Source organism: Bubalus kerabau, chromosome 18, assembly GCF_029407905.1.
Source record: "Bubalus kerabau isolate K-KA32 ecotype Philippines breed swamp buffalo chromosome 18, PCC_UOA_SB_1v2, whole genome shotgun sequence".
Lineage (NCBI taxonomy): Eukaryota > Metazoa > Chordata > Mammalia > Artiodactyla > Bovidae > Bubalus > Bubalus kerabau.
This window is the reverse complement of record NC_073641.1, coordinates 11,012,057-11,030,593: the sequence shown is the minus strand read 5'-3', so window position 1 is coordinate 11,030,593 and position 18,537 is coordinate 11,012,057. Positions and strand designations below refer to the sequence as shown.

General features: G+C 47.1%; 1 protein-coding gene across 1 annotated transcript in view; it reads right to left on the bottom strand.

Annotated features, from left to right (window-relative positions):
* The window catches only part of ZNF366 (zinc finger protein 366), a 64,542-nt gene that overhangs the window by 13,154 nt on the left and 32,851 nt on the right, over positions 1-18,537 (bottom strand). Inside the window, exons 2-3 of the mRNA XM_055554538.1 lie at positions 7,789-9,140; positions 4,935-5,126 (exon numbers count right to left, since the gene is read on the bottom strand). Of these exons, the coding sequence (XP_055410513.1) occupies positions 4,935-5,126; positions 7,789-9,126 (1,530 nt within the window). The 5' untranslated portion in view covers positions 9,127-9,140. The remainder of the gene's footprint in view (positions 1-4,934; positions 5,127-7,788; positions 9,141-18,537) is intronic.

The window sequence follows — 18,537 nt, the reverse complement described above, 5'->3', positions numbered from 1 at the left end:
AGCCACTATGCACAGAGGCAGGGCGATGGCAGTGGGCAGCCACTGGGCCGGTCGCCAGAGGCCCACCAGACACGCAGAGGCACACAACTGAGACTGCGATGCTCCAGGAAACCTGTTTCCCTGCTCTGAGAGGAAAGGTCAAAGAGCTGCAGCCTGCAGCCCCGGAGAATGGCCTCCGTTAAGCTGCCCTTCCCTTACATCCTTCTCTCTCTCTCTCTTTTAATAAGAAGGGTGTTCCTTTCCTCAAAGGGAGAGAGAGGGAGGGAGGGAGAGAGAGACTGTAAACTGTCCAAAAGGACCGTGAGAAAACAGGAAGCTTTGAAAAGTACAAGAGAAAGCAAGATGAAATCTATTTGCAGGCGGGCCCCTGGGGACATGCGAGGCATTGTTAAGCAGGCAGTTCATACAGCTATATCCTTCCTTCTGCTGAGGAGGGCTTTGCTGCCAAAAGGCTGCTATCTGGTCACTGCCTTAACCCCCTCAATGCCAGCCTGAGAACCCTGATCCCAAGCACCAGGTGCCTACAAGTCCCCACTGGGTTGGAGCATCTGAGAGCTTGAGGGGGAGATGGAGCCAAGTTGGCAGAGGCAGTGGGGACCCTTTTCAGGGAGAACTCATCCTTTTCTATCTGTTCTTCCCTCAGCCTTCAGCCGTCTGCTTCGGGCAGGCTGCAGATGACCTGGTGATTCATAACATAGGCAGCTCCCAGCTTCACCCATCTCAAAGGAGAATTTGTCCCGGAAATTCTGGATGACTGCTTTTCCTGGACAGGTTTCCCAAAGACGGCAGCTGGTTCTTTGCTATTATGGAGCGTGGCCGCTACAAGGATAGCATCCAAATCAAGTCCTTCGTGCTTACGCAGAATCTGGGAAGCATATTTCTGAAACATGGCTTAAGTCTACAGGCACAGGTCTCTGGAGAAGCTCCAGCTGGCTCCAAGAAGCAAGGAGTCCAGAAGTCGAGCCAACAGCAAAAGAACCCAGAAGGGCAGTAACTTTTCATAAGAAAGAAAAAAAAAAAGAAACTAAATGGAAACCTTTCCTCTCCTCCAATTTTCCATCCTATTGTTAATGCTTAATCCCGCACTAAACAAATGTTTCTGCTTGCTGTGGACAGCTGTTTCCACTGAGCCAGGGCCAGGGAGAATCAGTTCATGTGACCACAGTAGGAGGGATTGATGTTAGGAAGGATTTTTAGTGGTAAGAATCCCAGGAAATTAGAATCTGTTACTTAAAGACTCTTCCCCACACCTTTTTTTGCAAGTTTTGGGGTAAAAGAGATGGAGTCAGGGCTTCCCCAGGTGGCTCAGTGGTAAAGAATCCGCCTTCCAAAGCAGGAGATGCGGGTTCGATCCCTGGGTCGGGAAGATCCCCTGGAGGAGGGCATGGCAACCCACTCCAGTATTCTCGCCTGGGAAATCCCATGGACAGAGGAGCCTGGTGGGCTACAGTCTGTGGGGTCACAAAGAGTCAGACATGACCGAGCGACTGAACAACAACAGATAAGAGTAAACTCTTGGAGTATGGCTGGAGCAAGCTCTGCCTCTTTTCTTTCAGCCATGTCAATCACATAAAGGGAAATACCCTTCCGGATGATAAAGGTCAGATTTAGTTGTCCAGGCCTGTTCTCTAGCATCACCATGCAGCCAGCCAGCCACTCCTCTCAGAGGGGTGTGACTTGCATGGCAATGAGCAAATGGCCTTCTGTTCCTCTCCCAATTCCCAGACCCAAAGAAACCCCACCCAGGACCAGATTTCCAAGAGTCCAGCATGACATGAATAAGAAGCAAAGTCACAGGACACCATCTGGAGGTGGCCCATCCCATAGTGGTGTCTGGAACCAGTCTACAGACACACAGACATGCCCTCATTACATAATCTGTACGTTCAGACATGCTCAGACATGCTCTGAAATTCCTTTGAGATGAAAGAGAGTGAAGGTATGCAGACACCAAGCAGGCAGTGCTTGGCAGGGAGGAGCAGACAAAGCGAGGGACAGCCTGGCAGTGCATCCGCCCTTGTCGGGAGGTACGCACTCTAGATGAGGCGACTCACACCCGATCTTGTGTCAGAACTGTCTTAAGAACGGAGAAGGGCCACCTAAGTTGGACAAACATACACTCTGACATCCAGGCCTTTCTGTTTAAATGACTGACACTCCCTTCCAGGCAGCCTCCAACCTCCTGTGGTCTCCTTGGAGGACCTGCTCACCAGGAAGAAGTGACCTTTGCAGATGGCCAAGCCCACCTCCCACTGGGAAGTTCCACTGCCTCATATAGGAGCTGGCACTTCACGCTTCAAGCCCCTCTCTTATGGGATTTTATCATGTAGATATCTGGAGCAGATATCTGAGCCTTATCCACCGTCAAGGAGAGGTCCGACTGGGTTTCTCAGTTGACCAGCTGACACCCTGTGAAGCACGTGCGGCGCTCTATCGTCAGGGAGAGTGGAGGCCTGGCTCACTGCATCACTGGCCCCATCGAGTCCAGTCTTCTGTGCCCTGGTACCAGGGAGAACCGTCTGAATTCTCAGGGACCCTTGGTCCAAGATCCTCTGCACCCCTCTGAGGCCCTTGAGGTACAGAAACAGAACTGCCTCTGTGCCCCCAAATCACACACAGCCTGCAAGCCCTTTTCCTGAGTTGGCTCTGCTTTATCATATCCCTCCATTTCAGAGACGTTTGCTACCTGGTTTAACCGCTACAGCTGGCCCTGAACTGGTGAAGTGGGAGGGGGTTGGGCTGCATGAATACAGATTTTTAGGGGACTCAAACCATGCAATGGTGCCTGCATATTTTAACAACTTTGTGTGCTCTGCCACCAGCAGATAAAAATACAGTTCCTCCTTGAAGCTCAAGAGTAAACTCAGCACAAGGAATGAAGAGAGGTACAAGGAACGAAGAGGGGCAATGAGCCCCTGATGGCACCTCTACTGTAGCAGACAGTAAACTCCAGGAGGGTGGGAAAAGCTCTGTGAAAAGTGAAGGCTTTGGGAGTTCCCTGGTGGTCCAGTGGTTAAGACTCCACACTTCCAATGCAGGGACGAGGGGTTCTATCCTGATCAGGGAACTAAGATCCCACATGCTGCATGGCATGACCAGAAAAAAAAAATTTTAATCTAAAAAAATAAAAGTGAAGGGTTCAAGAGACTCAGTGAGGTGGGAAGGAACCCAAGGCATGTCTAAAGGGAGACAAGAGCTGGTCTGTGGCATCCACAGGCTCGTGCAGCTGGGCCCGGCTTCATGAGTGTGTGCCCTGTGCGATCACATGGGGCCCTGAATTCAGAAGGCTCCTGGGTCTGGTGTAATGCTCTGCTTTCATCATCTTGAAATTGTGAATAACATCTGAACTAGGGGCCCCCATCTTCACTTTGCACCAGGCCCTGCAAATTATGTACATTGTCCTGCATACAGATTCCTCCCCTTTCAGCTCAGATCACTCCAGATGGACATAAACTGACTTTCAAACCACTGGGAACTTGAAGGAGAGCAGGGGAAACACAAGTGGGTGGCAGGAAAAGGGCTGGAGGGAGCCCCCTCCCTCCCCTACCTCCGGAGAATGCCCACCAGGTCTAGGGAAGCTCTGGCTCCTGACCCCTCTCACCCCGTCCAGGAGGGGCCAGCACAGGAAAGAAGTCAGCTTCACAGGGGGTTCCTTCAAGTGGGGGGACATACTGCGGAGGGATGAGGCAGCAACAGCCCCTGGAAGCAGGGAACCCTACTCCAGAAACAGGGATCGACAGAGAAAGTCACTGGGACTCTGTCAGACGCGCAGCACAGAAGGAACAGCCACGTCAAACAGAAAGGCTCTAATGATATCTGAACTCGGTGATTTCCTCTGCTACCCTCTCAGCCCTCCCTTCATGGCTGTGGGGTCACTTGTCGGTACCTTCCTTGAGTCAAACTATCCAACCCTAAGCGAGATTTCTCCTCCTGAGGAGTGGGAACAACATGGGGAGAGGGGGCAGCCTGGACACCCCGAGCGCTTCTGAGCAGCGCCCGCCGGTGCCTTAGGCTTGACAAGTCTCCAGCTCACACTTTATCTCAGCACACAAAATAAAAACCCCACCAAGGTAATGCGACACAGAGATGGTAACAAAGATGCTCCACGGTACTCAGGAATAAACAAGAAGCACTTCAGTTGTTCCTCTGCCCAAGCAAGCATTTCCGAGGTCACAGGAGGGGTTAACCTTTAAATCTCTTTCATCCCCTCCAGGAGACCTGCCCTCAAATTACACTGCTCAGTCCAAGTGTCAGGAGGGCAGGAGCGGGGGTGGCATAGGGGAAGGGAAGCAGACAGGGCTGGAAGCTTCTCTGACTTCCCTGTGTTGTCTCTGGCTTGTCAGGGGAAGAGGGCTGCACCTGGTTGCTGCCTTCTAGAACAGGAGCTCTCCACATCACCTTCATCCTGTAAAAACCTCAATCTCCAAACGGATTTTCCACCCTCAGCTCTCCCGGGACTGGCTGCTTCCAGGCCCTGCACACTGACCAATTCCACAGGGAGACAAGCAGGGCAACTCCTGGGGCACAGCTGAGCACAGCTGTGGTGGAGACACAGCAGATGGCCTGGGTCTGGCCACAGACATACGCTGAGCCGCAGAGGCCCTTCTGAGGAGACTGAGGACAAGGTTCCCTGGAGACTTTTCCCCCCGCATTTGCAGAGCCCTCTGAGCTCTCCCGGGATTTCTAGGTAGCTCAGGGGTACAGAATCCGCCTGCCAATGCAGGAGACTCAGAAGATGGGGGTGTGATCCCTGGATCAGGAAGATCTCCTGGAGTAGGAAATGGCAACCTGCTCCAGTATTCTTGCCTGAAAAATTCCACGGATAGAGGAGCCTGATGGGCTATAGGGCACAGGGTTGCAAAGAGTTGAACACCACTGACCACGCACACGCGCTGAGCCCTTCCTCTCCGCATTCCCTCAGGCCCACTGCTCACCTTGCATTTGAAGGGCTTCACGTCCGAGTGGACAATCATGTGTGCCTTGAGGGTCTGTTTCTGCACAAAGCTCTTGTAGCAGAGGTGGCACTGGTAGGCGCGGATGTTGGTGTGGATCAGCACGTGCCTCTTCATGTTGGCCAACAGCGTGAACTCCCGCCCGCAGATCCCACACTTGTGCTCCTTCACTCCCTGGAAGGAGGCAAGATTCAGAACTATGGTGAGCAGGTACAGACTGCCATCAGGACAGTAGTCTTTGCTTTTCTCTCTGACACATAAATCCACCAAGACTTTGGTGACAGATGTTGAGTTCCAAACAGTATGGCTGTAGCCTTGTCAAATAACTATTTTCTTAAAAAGTGTTGATTACATAATCTTTTATTTTCTTCTGAAAACCATGAACTAGCCAGACGGTTAGAGGAAAAGACAGCTATTGCTTCTGTTGTTCCTGCTGCTTGCTTGGGGTTAATTCTGCAGTCACAGCTCTCGTGGATTAATAGGATTTGGGTAAGAGCACTGCAGAATGTTATGTAAAATGAGTCTCTAATTCAGCTTTCACAATAATGAAAAAACAAAACCTCCTAAACTTATAATATCATTTCCTGTATGAAAACCAACGTTCTCTTGAGTTCTCATTAATGGACTTGAAAATTCAAAAACAAACAGATCCACACTTTAAAAAAATCACAGCTTGATAATCACCTCTTGAGATGGTACCCTGGGTTCCCGCAGGCCATGGTGGCCTCGGTGTGATTTGACTATGAAGCTCCTCCAAGCCAGCTTCTGTCCGACAGAGAAATTTGGCAGAGGATAGCTTTCTCGATTAGAAAACAGGAAAGAAGATTTTCTAGTTTCCCTGCTGTTTGTGGAGAAGTGTTTGAATATTTAAGCGTCAACACCCTCAACTGAAGCATGGCTAGGGACTCACTCACGGATTGAGTAGAATATTACCTAATCCTGGCCGAGCAGTGCTTCCCTGAAACGGCTGCTGCAAGAAATTTTGACCCAGAATGACTTTTGGGGAGGAAAACGTAGTGATCCATGGTAATAAAACTAGGGTTATTACAGGTTTAGACAAGTCTTTAGCTAACAACTGTACCTTATAAAACCCATACGGCCTGGTATTCATTCATAGGGACTAGGGCGGGGGGTTGTTCCAAGGTTCTCTCTGCCTATATTTCCATTTCTTTAATTTGGGACATGGTATAAGAAAGTACCACTCCTCAATTTTGGTGAGCCCCTGGCACTAAAGGGTGGGAGTTAGGGTCCCTGCCTAGCCATTTACTGACTGCATAATCTTGGTTGGGTCCCTCAGCCTTTCTAGATGAAGCGCTCAAATGGAGTGCTGGGCTCTTCCTAACTGGAATACTGTCTAGTCTCGGTGACTGCAGATGAGAAAGGATTTATGCTAACGGAAAGATCTAAATTTTAATGTCCTCCTAAGATGATGAATTTTTAAAATGTGTTGCATACTGAAACAGTGAGTTTAAAATTATTAACAAAAACTATTTTCTTAATGAGTTTTAAAATTTACTTCAGTATCTTTATTCTCAAGATTATTCCTATACTTGGTTGTGATCGAGATGATAACTAGATCATATATCCAAGTATAGGAACAATCTTACAGAAGTTTCATAAGTTCTACAATGTATCTGATTCCTTTTCCACACATATAGGAATCCCTGAAATCAGCACACAGTCCCTCTGGCCGCTGCCTCTCAGTTCAGGCTCGTTGTTGATGGCTCCTGCACTAGGCAGGGACCTCCTCTCTGGGGGTTTCTAAGGAGCCTTTTGCAGGGCAGCTGTTTGTGCAGAGCCAAGGCAGCTACACATTTTGTCTTGTTTGGTCTTAACCGATCAGATGAAACCCACAAAGCCAGAGCAGAAATGTTATTTTGGCTGGGCAAAGTTCTCCACTGACCTTTCAGAATGAAAGACTGTTTTAGCAACTCTGGCTCGCTAGAAGTCTCTCCTGCCAAGAAAACCACTTGAAGTCAAGGGTGATAGAGTAGAGGTCAGTGGGGCAAACTTCCCCTCTTGGAAGCTCAAAGTTGACCTAAGTTAGCTTACTTGGGTAAGATTTCAGGGACACACCAGGGACTTGTTTTAGTTCATCCTGAGGGACTCTAGGGCTTTGGTTGCAAACTAGGCTGAAGGCAGACATGTGGGCCTGTATTTCTCCTTGAAGATCTGAGACAGGGGAAGAGAAAACCAAACCCAGAAGAGAAGAATGCACTCATGCCTCCTATAATACAAACCAGAGAGCACAGCAACCATGTGGCAGAAGCTCAGCGGGGGAAGCAGGACCCTGCTGGACCCAGGCCAAGACTCTGCTCCCCACAGAGTCACCTGTAAATGAAGCACTTGAAAGGAGAAACTAAACCAAAAGGTAGCCACAGATTCAGCAGAAAAAGACCAAGAGAACTTTCCAGAGTCTTCTAGAAGGCTCTGACTAGTGTACCCCAGGTGCAAAGCTGGTCTTGGGTGGTTGGGACTGATGACACACTCATGCTAGTGCCCTGGATGAAGTTTCCAAACATGAACTCTTAGGAAATCTGGAAGGCTAAGAACAGCACAAGGACCCGCTGTGACGTGTCCTTCATCTCTCCTCACCCTCCTCTCCAAACCGCATTCTTTCTTTTTCGGCCCACCGGAGACTCTAGAAGTCTAGGTGGGAAAGGGCTTGATGGCTGGGCTCCTCATTCTCTCCCATTTCAAGGTGAAGAAGAACATTAGGGCTCTACATGTGTTAGGGGTGGGGAGCCACGCAGGGCTCCTGGGTCCTCTCCTCCAAAGACGGGCCAGCCCCGCCTCTGGCCGGGAGCCCCGCCCCCGGCAGGGAGCCCCTCAGTACCTTGTGGGTGAGGGAGTGCTGCTTGAGGTGGTGGGGCTGCACGAACTCCATGCCACACTCGGAGCAGATGTAGGGCCGGATGTCCTTGTGCTTCATCATGTGGTTCTGCAGCTGGCTGGGGTACTGGAAGGTCTTGTCGCATTCGGAGCAGTTGTACTGGATGGGGCCCCGGTGCGTGGTGAGGTGCCTCTTCAGCTGGGCCAGGGTAGGGAAGTCGAGGCCGCACTCCACACAGATGTTTTCCCGCCCGCTGGCGTGCTTGGCCTCGTGGGCCTTGAGCTCGCTGGGGTAGGCGAAGCCCCGGCCGCAGACGCGGCAGTTGTGCGGCTTCACCTCGCTGTGCTGCATCATGTGGCGCTTCAGGTGGCTGGTCTGCGTGAAGGCCTTGTGGCACACCTGGCACTTGTGGGGCCGGGTGCCCTGGTGCGTCAGCATGTGGGTGTGCAGGTGGCTCAGCTGCTTGAAGAGCTTCCCGCAGCGGCTGCAGGCGTGCGGCTTGATGCCGCTGTGGCCCAGGATGTGGGTCACCAGGTTATACTTGGAGGTGTAGGACTTCTCGCAGTTGGGGCACTGCCAGCGCTTCTGCGCGCCGCCCACGTCCACGTAGTAGCTGTCGTCGATCTGCACGTTCACGTCCACCCGCTCCACCTTCTGCTTGGTCTCCTCGCTCTCGGGCGGCTCGGCTTTGCGGGGCAGCGGCGGCTCCGGCGGCCGCTTGGGCAGGAAGGTGTGCCGGCTGAAGGGGAAGGGTGAGGCCGAGGGCACGAAGAAGGGGAACACGAGGCCCGGGGCCACCTTGGGGTAGTAGGGGTACGGCGCAGGCAGGAACGGAGGGGCCGCGGGCGCAGGCCACACGGCGCTGGGCTTCACGGGCTCCTGCTTGACGGCCTTGCCGCCCAGGTGCTCCAGGCTGCGGTAGAACTGGAAGCCCACGTTACACAGGTCGATCATCCGCGAGTCGTACTTGGGCCGCGGCGGCGGCGGCGGCGGGAAGAGCAGGGGGAGGTCCGGGGCCCCCGGGTTCTTGCTCTCCTCGGGGTGCAGGCCGAGAGCCCCTTCTTCCGCGGGGTGGTTATAGGGCACCTTGGTGGGCATGCTCTTGCGTTTGCGAGACCCTCCTCCTTCAAACACCCCTGGGAATCCGTCTAGCTCTCCTGGAGGAGGCTCGTACCGGAACTGGGAAAACGGCCCCCGGAGAGCTTCCGGGAAGGGGTGTCCTGGGGGAGCCTTCCCTCGGGAAACCACAGGCTGCAGGCCGTGGGGAAAGGAGGGGGCCCTCTTCACACCCAAACTGAAATGCACATCTTCGTCTTTGACCATCTTCAGTTCCTTCTGCATCCTTGGCAATTCTCCTTTAAAAAGAAAGAAATTTATTGTTAAAAAAAAAAAATCCCTTTTTTTCCATTAACATTTTTGGCTAGATGTCAGTACCAATTTATAGAGAGTAATGTTTGTTTAATACCTATCCCCGTTTATCCTAAGGCTGTTTAAAATATCATTTTTCCCCCTTGCAAACTCGGTTACTAACGTAGAAAGCACTGGCCTCTTGGAGTGGGACCCTAGGGCTCCAGTGAAAATCCAGTCACAAAACCATAGCTGGGGCTGGGGTGGGAGCAGGGTATGAGAACGGGCTGGATTGAGAAGAAACCTGAGAATTCACTGGGCATTTTCCCCATCTAAGACGAGAGTACCAAGGCCCAGAGAGATGAAGTGACTGCTGAAATCCCACTTCTACTCAGTTCAGGAGTCAGAACTAGGACACCTTCTTTCAGCTTGAGATGCAATTGCATCTGCCAAATGGTGATTTAAATGTCTTTTAGGATAATTTCTTCTCTAAGTGAATTGATCTCCACTGCCTCTCCCTGTCTAAGGGCCTTTGCTGCTGGGGCATGGGGATACTGAAGGCCACACAGGAGAGCAGACTTTACTGTTTACAGATCTCAGACTATCTGAATATCCACCCCCAGCAAGGCTGCTGGGGTATATCGAGCAGACAAGATCAATGTGATTAAGAAAAGCATATACTTCAGTGTTAACAGAGTCATTTTGGCAATCTGTGCATTCTACTCTTCCACCTGAAGCAACATCAGGGAAAAAAATCCTGATTGTGAGTCTCTCAGGCTGCACTTGTGTCTCTTCCTTCATACAGGCGTCATCATAGAGCTTGGTCTTTGGTGTTGGTGACTCCTGTGGTACCTCTGATTTCTCTGGCATGTCTGGGAGAGCCTCTGGGGCCAGAATCTCAGCCAGGGGCCATGCTTCCTCACACATGTCTCCTTGCCAGTCTTGTAGCCTCCTTGCTTGAGTACAGGTGGAAAGAACCAGATGGCTGACTTCACATTTCCAGAAAGGCCCTTTCTACCTAGATCTTCTGGGCCTGAATGGGATTGGTCCCCTTTGCTCAGCAGACGCTCTCACAGAACCAGTCAGCCTGGTCAGGAGTCAGGTCTGGCCTCGAGCCACTGAAGACAGGGCTGGGATAGGTTCTGGATTCACCCAGGGCTCTGGCCCCTGGGAATGACCACTTGCTGAGCAGTGCAGTGTGAGGGTTCCAGAGGTGAGAGGACCAGTGATTTTCTGTAGACCCTGGTGAGGCAAATGCAATTTTATTTTGTCGCCACTGACCTACTAAAGTGAAGAAACATTATTGAACAGAGATGATGTGATTTTTAACACAAATGCAGAATTATGTCTGCAAATTCAGAGATTTTACATATGCACATTTTAATTTCCTATTTTAATATGGCAAAAATTCCACCCCCCCCCCCCCAGTTTCTGACTTGTGCATATATATACCCCACCTCTAAAATAGTAGTCTGCCCTCTCTAGAATAAAATTGTAACTCAAGAGGTTTCAAAAAGCATTGAGATTCGTCCATGGACATTTCTCCAGACTCGTAAGGCAGCATCCCCTTCCTGCATAAAGATCTTAAGGAGCAGTGCCGATCCCTACAGAGGTCAAGGAGAACTAGATCTGCTTCCTCCTGATCTTCTTGAGACAGAAGTCAGCTGTCTTTTCAATCTAAGGTGACAAAGAGGGCCCTGGGAGGGGGGGGGGGCGGTAAAAGAATTACACCCCAAAACCAAGTCCGTGTCAGGGATGGGGAGTATTGAAGGGGAGAGCAGAGAACAGATGTCTCCTCAGGAGGCCTTTTATCAGTCAACTTAAAACCCTGAATGGCCTCTGCAAAAATATTAACAGACTCCGAAAGACCTGAATGTTTGCAACCTACACGTTCCCCTCTATCTCTAAAAATAGCTCCACTGGCATCCATGGAAGATGTGGGATCCCCATGCAGGAGGCAAGAGAGGCATGGGTCAGCACAGAGGGTGAGGAACTGCAAGCCCTCTGGCTCATAGTCTGTGGCTGCTCCCAGAAAAACAGCAGGTTAGAAGCCAGTTCTCTACCAGGATGTGCTGAAATAATGTGCAAAAATAAAGAACTGAAATTTTCAAAGTAGACAGCTATGGGAGAATGCAAAGAGCATTGGTTTGAAGCCTGAGGATCTGGGTTTGAACGCTGGCTTTGTGTTAGCAGCTGTGGGAAAATGAGGAAGTTAATTTGGAGGTTTGATTTTCTCATCCGTGAAATAGGGGTTGAAATATCCCCATGGGGTTGTTGGATACTTAAAATAAGGTGTATTTGTGAAAGCTTATTAACACTGGACAGTTTAATACTGTACTCTCGCGTGGTAAGAAAGGATAAACAGGAAAGGAGGCCTGAGGTGGTAATCAGGGATTGAAGCCAACTGACCTCATCTCTGTTTTCCAAGCTGAAGCTCTTGGTCAATAGCGACTGGCATTTTGGGCCTCCTCAAACCAGGGCTATACCTATTTGCCTCGAGCTGATCTTGTCCCAGCAGGCACTGTGAACCACACTCAAAAAAGCCAATGGGAAAGACCAGGATGAGTTTATTTACTTAGTATGGAAATCAACCTTCTAGTGTAAGGATACTCTCTCATCCCTTCTCTATGGTTCTTTACTATTATGGACATATCTTCAAGTCTTACGTTCATAACAGATTATTTTGGTTACAAAAGGGTTTTGGGATTGGGTTGGGACGAAGGGGACGGGGTGGTCTCATGAGCTATTTTAGCCAGTCTGTGGGAAGCTGAGGAATTGTCCCTGCCTAATATAAGAGGTCACTTTCCCAGAGACAGGGGACCTGTATGTCAAACTCAAAGTCTCAGACACTGGGGCAGTGCTGGGTCAACGCTGGCAAACCAGCTCTTGCAGCTCCTGCTGGACTGTGAGGGCAGAGACTGGGTCTGTTGGACGCACTGCTGGTTTCCAGTCCCCAATGATGCCTGGCACAAGGCAGGTGATCAATAAACCGCTGTGGGATGAGAGAAGAAATGAATGGTTCTTACTTTTATTCTTAAAGTCTCCATATGGAAACTTTTATGTTGAATTTTATTATATCTTACATTTATATAGACTGCAGGTGACTTTTGGAGGACATACCTAATCAGATCATGAGGACACATAAATTCTCAGGCAGTCACTGTGGGAAGAACCCAATATATACACCTTGCGTGTGCTTTTGTTTGGCTCAGTTCCCAAGGATATCATCCTCTGAACTGACTCTCAGATTCAGGGTAAGCCCTAAATCCTGGCTGTACTAATGCTAGAGTACAAGGTTCCGCAACTCAGTCAGAAAAGAGGTGCCTGAAAAGTCCAAAAGGTGGCAGTTAGAAAGACCCCTGGATTGAAACTGTGAAGCATAAACCAGGAGTGGGTGATTACCCTCACTCTTCCACCCCAAGGAAATGTCTGGGAAGTTAGTAGCAGTCTATCCTTTGTACTAACATGAGAGTGGAGAGGGAGCGGCCTTAGAATAATCATGCATTTTCATTGCTGTAGTCAGAGAATGTTCTAAGGTCCCTGGCTTTCTTCCATATATACTCAGCCACCAAACCCAATAGGCTGCAAGTCACGAAGCACATGGTTTGAGGAGGAGAATATTGGGTTGATCTATTCTAGAGGAAAATGGGGTTCAGGATGTCTTCTCTAACAGGTGTTACCCCTGACAGTTAGTTAATGAGGAAATGGGGAATGAATGGATTTTAAAAACAAAAACAAAATCTCCTCTTTGAACCGTAAAGATCAATTAGAAATACAAGGCTTGACCAAGAAGAAACTACATTTAGTTTTGGGGAAAAAAAATTCTTCTAATAATGCCCTTTAATTGGGAATTCACCTACTGCACCAAAATATAAATATCCCCCAGATAAAATTACTGGTATTTTGTGGTTCTCATTGGAATGGAAGTTCAGTCCAGTAAATGTTATTAGAAGACTCACTCTGAGTCAGCATCCCAGGGGCAGATCTGTTTATCCTCATTCCACAACACTGATTTCTATTCATTCTGAAATTGGTGAAAGAATATATTCTCTGATATTCTTTATTCCTTGAAGGTTCCCAGTGTTTCCTTGGAAAACATTACATTTTCCTATTGGAGATGCTGGCTTCCCTTTTAGTTTGAGAGAGTGGCATTGTATTTACGTACTCAGCCCTGCAGCTCTGACCTCAGCAAAGATGGAAGCAGGGAGGAGGTGCAAGTGGAGAAGTTGAAGCATAAGAAGCAGCAGTGAGAGCAGCGAAGGGTGGGGAGTCGTGGGAGGATAACAGGAAGGCAGGAGGGGAAATGCGTGAATTGACTGCCAACCTCTCTCTATTCGTACAAAGGGATATTATTATAAGGCTCCTCCAAAATGGGATTTTATTGGATCACCTGGTTCTTTCTGAATTTGTGGTAACAGAAAAAGACTTTGAATCTTAGAATTAAACATTCTGATGATTCAACATAATTGTCTTACTATATATGTGGTTGTACTGCTGATTTCCTCATCTGCAGGTGTTTGGCAAGTAATGATTCAGTCTTGAGTTCCCGATATTGGCAGGAACAGAAGGATCTCTGTATGCATCTGGCAGGTAGAGTATTGTGTTCTCCAGAAATAAATGGTCTGCCTTGTCACTCCCTGGGTTAGACGGAGACTCCAGAAGAGGGAACCAGATGCCTGGTAGCCAGACCCCAGGGCCCTTCTGGATGCTCCTGTGTCCCCTGTTTAGTTTCTAAACCTGAATTCCTTTCATTTTATTATAAAAAGTAATCTATCCACCCATAGCATGAGTTGAGTTTCCTAGGTTGGTCAGAAAATATTAATTGGTAATGAGACCTATTCACATGTGCAATAGTTAATTGAAGTCACATAATGTTTTTTTTTTAAGTTACTAAATACCACCAAGACATAACATAAAGTCAAATTTTGTTTTCCATTGTTTAAATTGTCCATAATGAGCATGCATACATACTATTTACATATAGATATAGATATGCTTTTAAAGAGTCCTTCTTAAAACAACAAGAAATTCAGCTACTAACTTGCATAGGTTAAATGAATGTGGTTTTCATTTAGGAAAGTGCTTAATGCCTAGATCTAGTTTCTGAAAAGCACTAGTTACTTGAACACTGGAACAGCTGCTAGCATGTAGGGTTATCACTGTCCTCGTGACCCATTTAAAGGAAGGAAATGAATTGGAGATAATGACTTAGCAGTTCTCTCTCCCAACTCTCAGAGCTAATATATCACCCAGGGATGGAGCTCCAACTGGAATGTTAGAATTTTTCTAATTTCTTTGGAGTATCCTTAGAATATATCTAAATTTTATTATTCCATGTTCATAAATTAAGTAAACTTGATATACCCACTCCTAGCTAAGCCAATAAATACATGCATGTTTAAAATTTAGCCTGAATTTAGTCTGTCTCTGAAAATGACAGCATATTTGGTCTGTTGGACCTTAGAATCGGTAGATAATACCAGAAAATGTGACCCTCTGGCAAGCAAAAGTAGTAAGAACCAACACATAATAGATGCAGTTAGCCATGTGTGGAAGGAACCTATTTCAAAAATGTCACTCAAGGCAATAGTTTTGTGGAAAGGGGAGCAAAAATCTGTTTTGTATCATAATTGTCATATTTGTCAAAACTCGTGGAACAAAAGAAATGAATTGTACTGTGCATAAATTCAAACTAAGTTTAAAAATATAAAAGAAACGTACAAAATGCCCCTCTGTATATTATAAAAGACACAGTTGAGGATATTTGAGAAATACCCAGCAGTAGTTAAGATGACCAGACTCTACACTCTAATCAGTTCATATCTTTGGAAAGCATCCAATAACACGCATATGGTATATAAAGAGGGGTATTTGTCTTTAAGAATTTGATGATCTAAATTCCTGCTCTGTCCAAAGGGGAGATGTTATATATGGCTGATACCAGGGTTTTTTTGTTTTTGTATGTATTCTATTCAGCAAGAACTTTGTGAGGCAGGGATTGTGCGTTAAACTGTATCCTTCCAGGTCTTCTAGTCTTTGGCCCTGCTTGCGTGTTCAGCAAATAGTCTTCTCTAATTGCTCCAACATGCTTTGAAATGTAAGTTACTCTGCCTTTAGTGGGGAAGATCATTCTGGTGACTAGAAAATATGCTCCTACCCCTTGTCAATTAATAGGTTGATATTGACATTTAGGTCCATAGATCACTCTTGTGAATGAATCATTTCCCCCAAGACTGATTAATGGAGTCTCTTAAAAAATGGAACTGGTGAATCTGCAAGCCTGCTGACCAAATCCTGAGTCATGGCAGTCCCACCAGGAGCCGATACTCTGTGAAGTCTACCTGTGTAGCCAGCTATCTTCTTTCTCTGATACCTTTCATTGAAGATATTAACCAGAGTGTCCCAAGTTTCTACAGGGCAGGAGGTGGAAAGAACCTAACCTATTGGAGGCTTTATGGAGACTCAGAGGTGAAACTTGCCTTTCCACCAGAGTTGGAAGAACATTCCTCACTTTTCTGAAGTCTGTCATGTTTGCTCCACTCAGTGACTGGATCCTGTGCTGCCAGTCTCCTTTCTGTGTGGGTGGATAGCTTGTATTTCTAACAGAGTCTGGTAGAAAGTCAGAAACATGCCTGTTTCCTTATATATTGTTGGGATTCACTAATTGCTTGGGAATTTACTTGGCAGATGCCATGTTCTAGCTTGCTCTTGCTCTATGATCCCAAGCAGAATTTTGCCATTACGTGAAAGAAGAAGTAACTGGTTTACTTGGCCTGTTACAATTCATCCTGAGCCAACTTCACATCAATGAACTGCCAAGAACATCTCCAGTGAGGAAGGGGCTTTAGGGAAGGTGTGGCAATGACTAGGATTGTGCTTTCCAGAAAACATGGTCCCCTCTGCTTTATCCTGGCTCAGAATCTTTGGCCAGTGTGTGCCCTATTCCATTGACCTGGAAGATGGAATGTCCTGTAACACTGAAATGAATGAATGTGGGAGGGCTCTGGAAATGCCCAAGGGGACAGTGACCACATGCCTGAGGGAGGCCTCTGAGGGAGTGTGTCTCCATTCTAGCAAACAATATCCCAGGAGGGCAGGCCACCACCATTTCTCTTGCTTACTCAACAACACCCAGTGCCCCATGATCTCCAGGCAAATACTCACTAGCTTTGTGGAAATGCCCATCCTAATGGGAAGATGAATCTGTGACCTCATCCTTTCTTTTTATTTTTACCTGGGTCGGGTTCCTGCTCTTTTTCTGCCTTCTGATGAATAATAATTCCATTTTCCCTTATGCTTTTTAGTTCAAGATTTTTTCATTGACCTGCTTCATTGCTGATTCTTGTATTCATTCTACTCACTAAAACCATTCTTGGAAAATATATATACTTATAAAATATATAGACTCATCTCCCCATGCACTTGTACACATAGTCTATTTTTGGAAAGAAATACAGGAATCTTGTAGTATTAGTTGCCTCGCCAGAGAAAGACTGTATGGCTGGAGGAAGAAGGCTTGAAAGTCTAGCTGCTAGTCTGAGGGAACAGTTCCATCAGTCTGTAGGAAGATGCTGCTCAGTTGTACAACTCCCTGCACAGAGAGGAGACTTTTAATTACATACCCTTTCAACTGATACAGTTATATACTGTGAGTAACTTAGTTATTCAAATACTTGCATTTAAAATATAAAAATGCATATTGTCTTTCAAACAGCAAATATTCAGACAAAATTAGTATTGAAATCCCCTTCCTTTTGAAAGCTGAACAATTCTCTTTATATGTTTCCCTGGACTCTTTTTCTGCCCAACATCTTTTGATGCCTGGGCAGCAGAATAATTAGAGTTCTGGTGCCCACATTTTTACCTCTGACCTTGGATAAGTCACTGAACCTCTGAACCTTCCTCTGCTTACCTAACAGCAGAGTTTACCCTGGTTTATACTTTGGGCATGCAGCTTTATGACCCAGGCTTATATCATCAAGGAAATAAGGGTAAGCAACCACAAAGACCGCATTAAGAAAGTCACAAATAAACTACATTCAACCACAGGTAAACTACATTCAATCTTGAAAGTTCAGGTTTGGAAGAAAAGCTATGACTAACCTAGACAGCATATTAAAAAGCAGAGCCATTACTTTGCCAACAAAAGTCCATCTAGTCAAAGCTATGGTTTTTCCAGTAGTCATGTATGGATGTGAGAGTTGGACCATAAAGAAGGTTGAGCGTCAAAGAATTGATGCTTTTGAACTATGGTGTTGGAGAAGACTCTTGAGAGTCCCTTGGACTGCAAGGAGATCCAACCAGTCCATCCTAAAGGAGATCAGTCCTGAATATTCATTGGAAGGACCGATGCTGAAGCTGAAGCTCCAATACTTTGGCCACCTGATTTGAAGAGCTGACTCATTGGAGAAGACTCCAACACTGGGAAAGATTGAAGGCGGGAGGAGCAGAGAACGACAGAAGATGAGATGGTTGGATGGCATCACCGTCTTGATGGACACGTGTTTGAGCAAGCTCCAGGAGTTGATGATGGACAGGGAAGCTGGTTGTGCTGCAGTCCATGGGGTCGCGAAAAGCTGGACATGACTGAGCATCTGAACTGACTGTCTCATTTCCCCAAAAAGATAAGTCTGACTTCAGGATTCACAGTGATTACAGAATCACACTCAAATATGATGAATCCAGTTTCTCCATTCTGCCCACCCCTGAGTTTTTCCTCGGCTCTTTCCCCAGGACTGAGAAGGAACTCCAAGACGCTAAGGATGAGACTGTTGGATGTGGGCGATGTCAAGTCCTCCCCACCCCGGAACCTCGAGGTAGTTAACTTAAAAGCTCCTTTCAGACCAGAAGTATGATTCTATTTATGCCACTGCAAAATCATAAAATGTCAAAGCACAAAGCATGCTCCAGCCCTCAGATAGAGTTAGTCCCTCTTTCCTCTCAGTCCCCAAGTCTGTACCCACACCTTTGATGTAGCCTCCTCCCAGAGTATTGCAGCAATCTGCCTCCCCACCGCACTGTGACCCCCTTGAGGTCAGGACCAGTTCGCAAACTTTTCTCTACCTTCTCTGACTTGTACAATGACTGGTACTCACTAACATTTTTAAGTGATTCATTTTCAAATTGCAATAATTTTCTAGTCTTAAAATGATTTTATTCTGTTTTTATCGGTAATAATATATAATGTAATACAGTTTAGGATTTTTTATTGCTTCAGCATGTCTCTGATTCTGGAGTTTTTCTTTATCAGGTTCTCCTTTCTAATAAGTTGTCTCTCATCCACCCCAAATGTTAACTTTCTGCATAGAAAAAAGGACCGAGAAGTCAATTTGCCAACACCTAACCACCTTGACCATTCATTCTTGGGTGGTTTTTACAACATTTTGTTCATTGTTCCTTTGACAT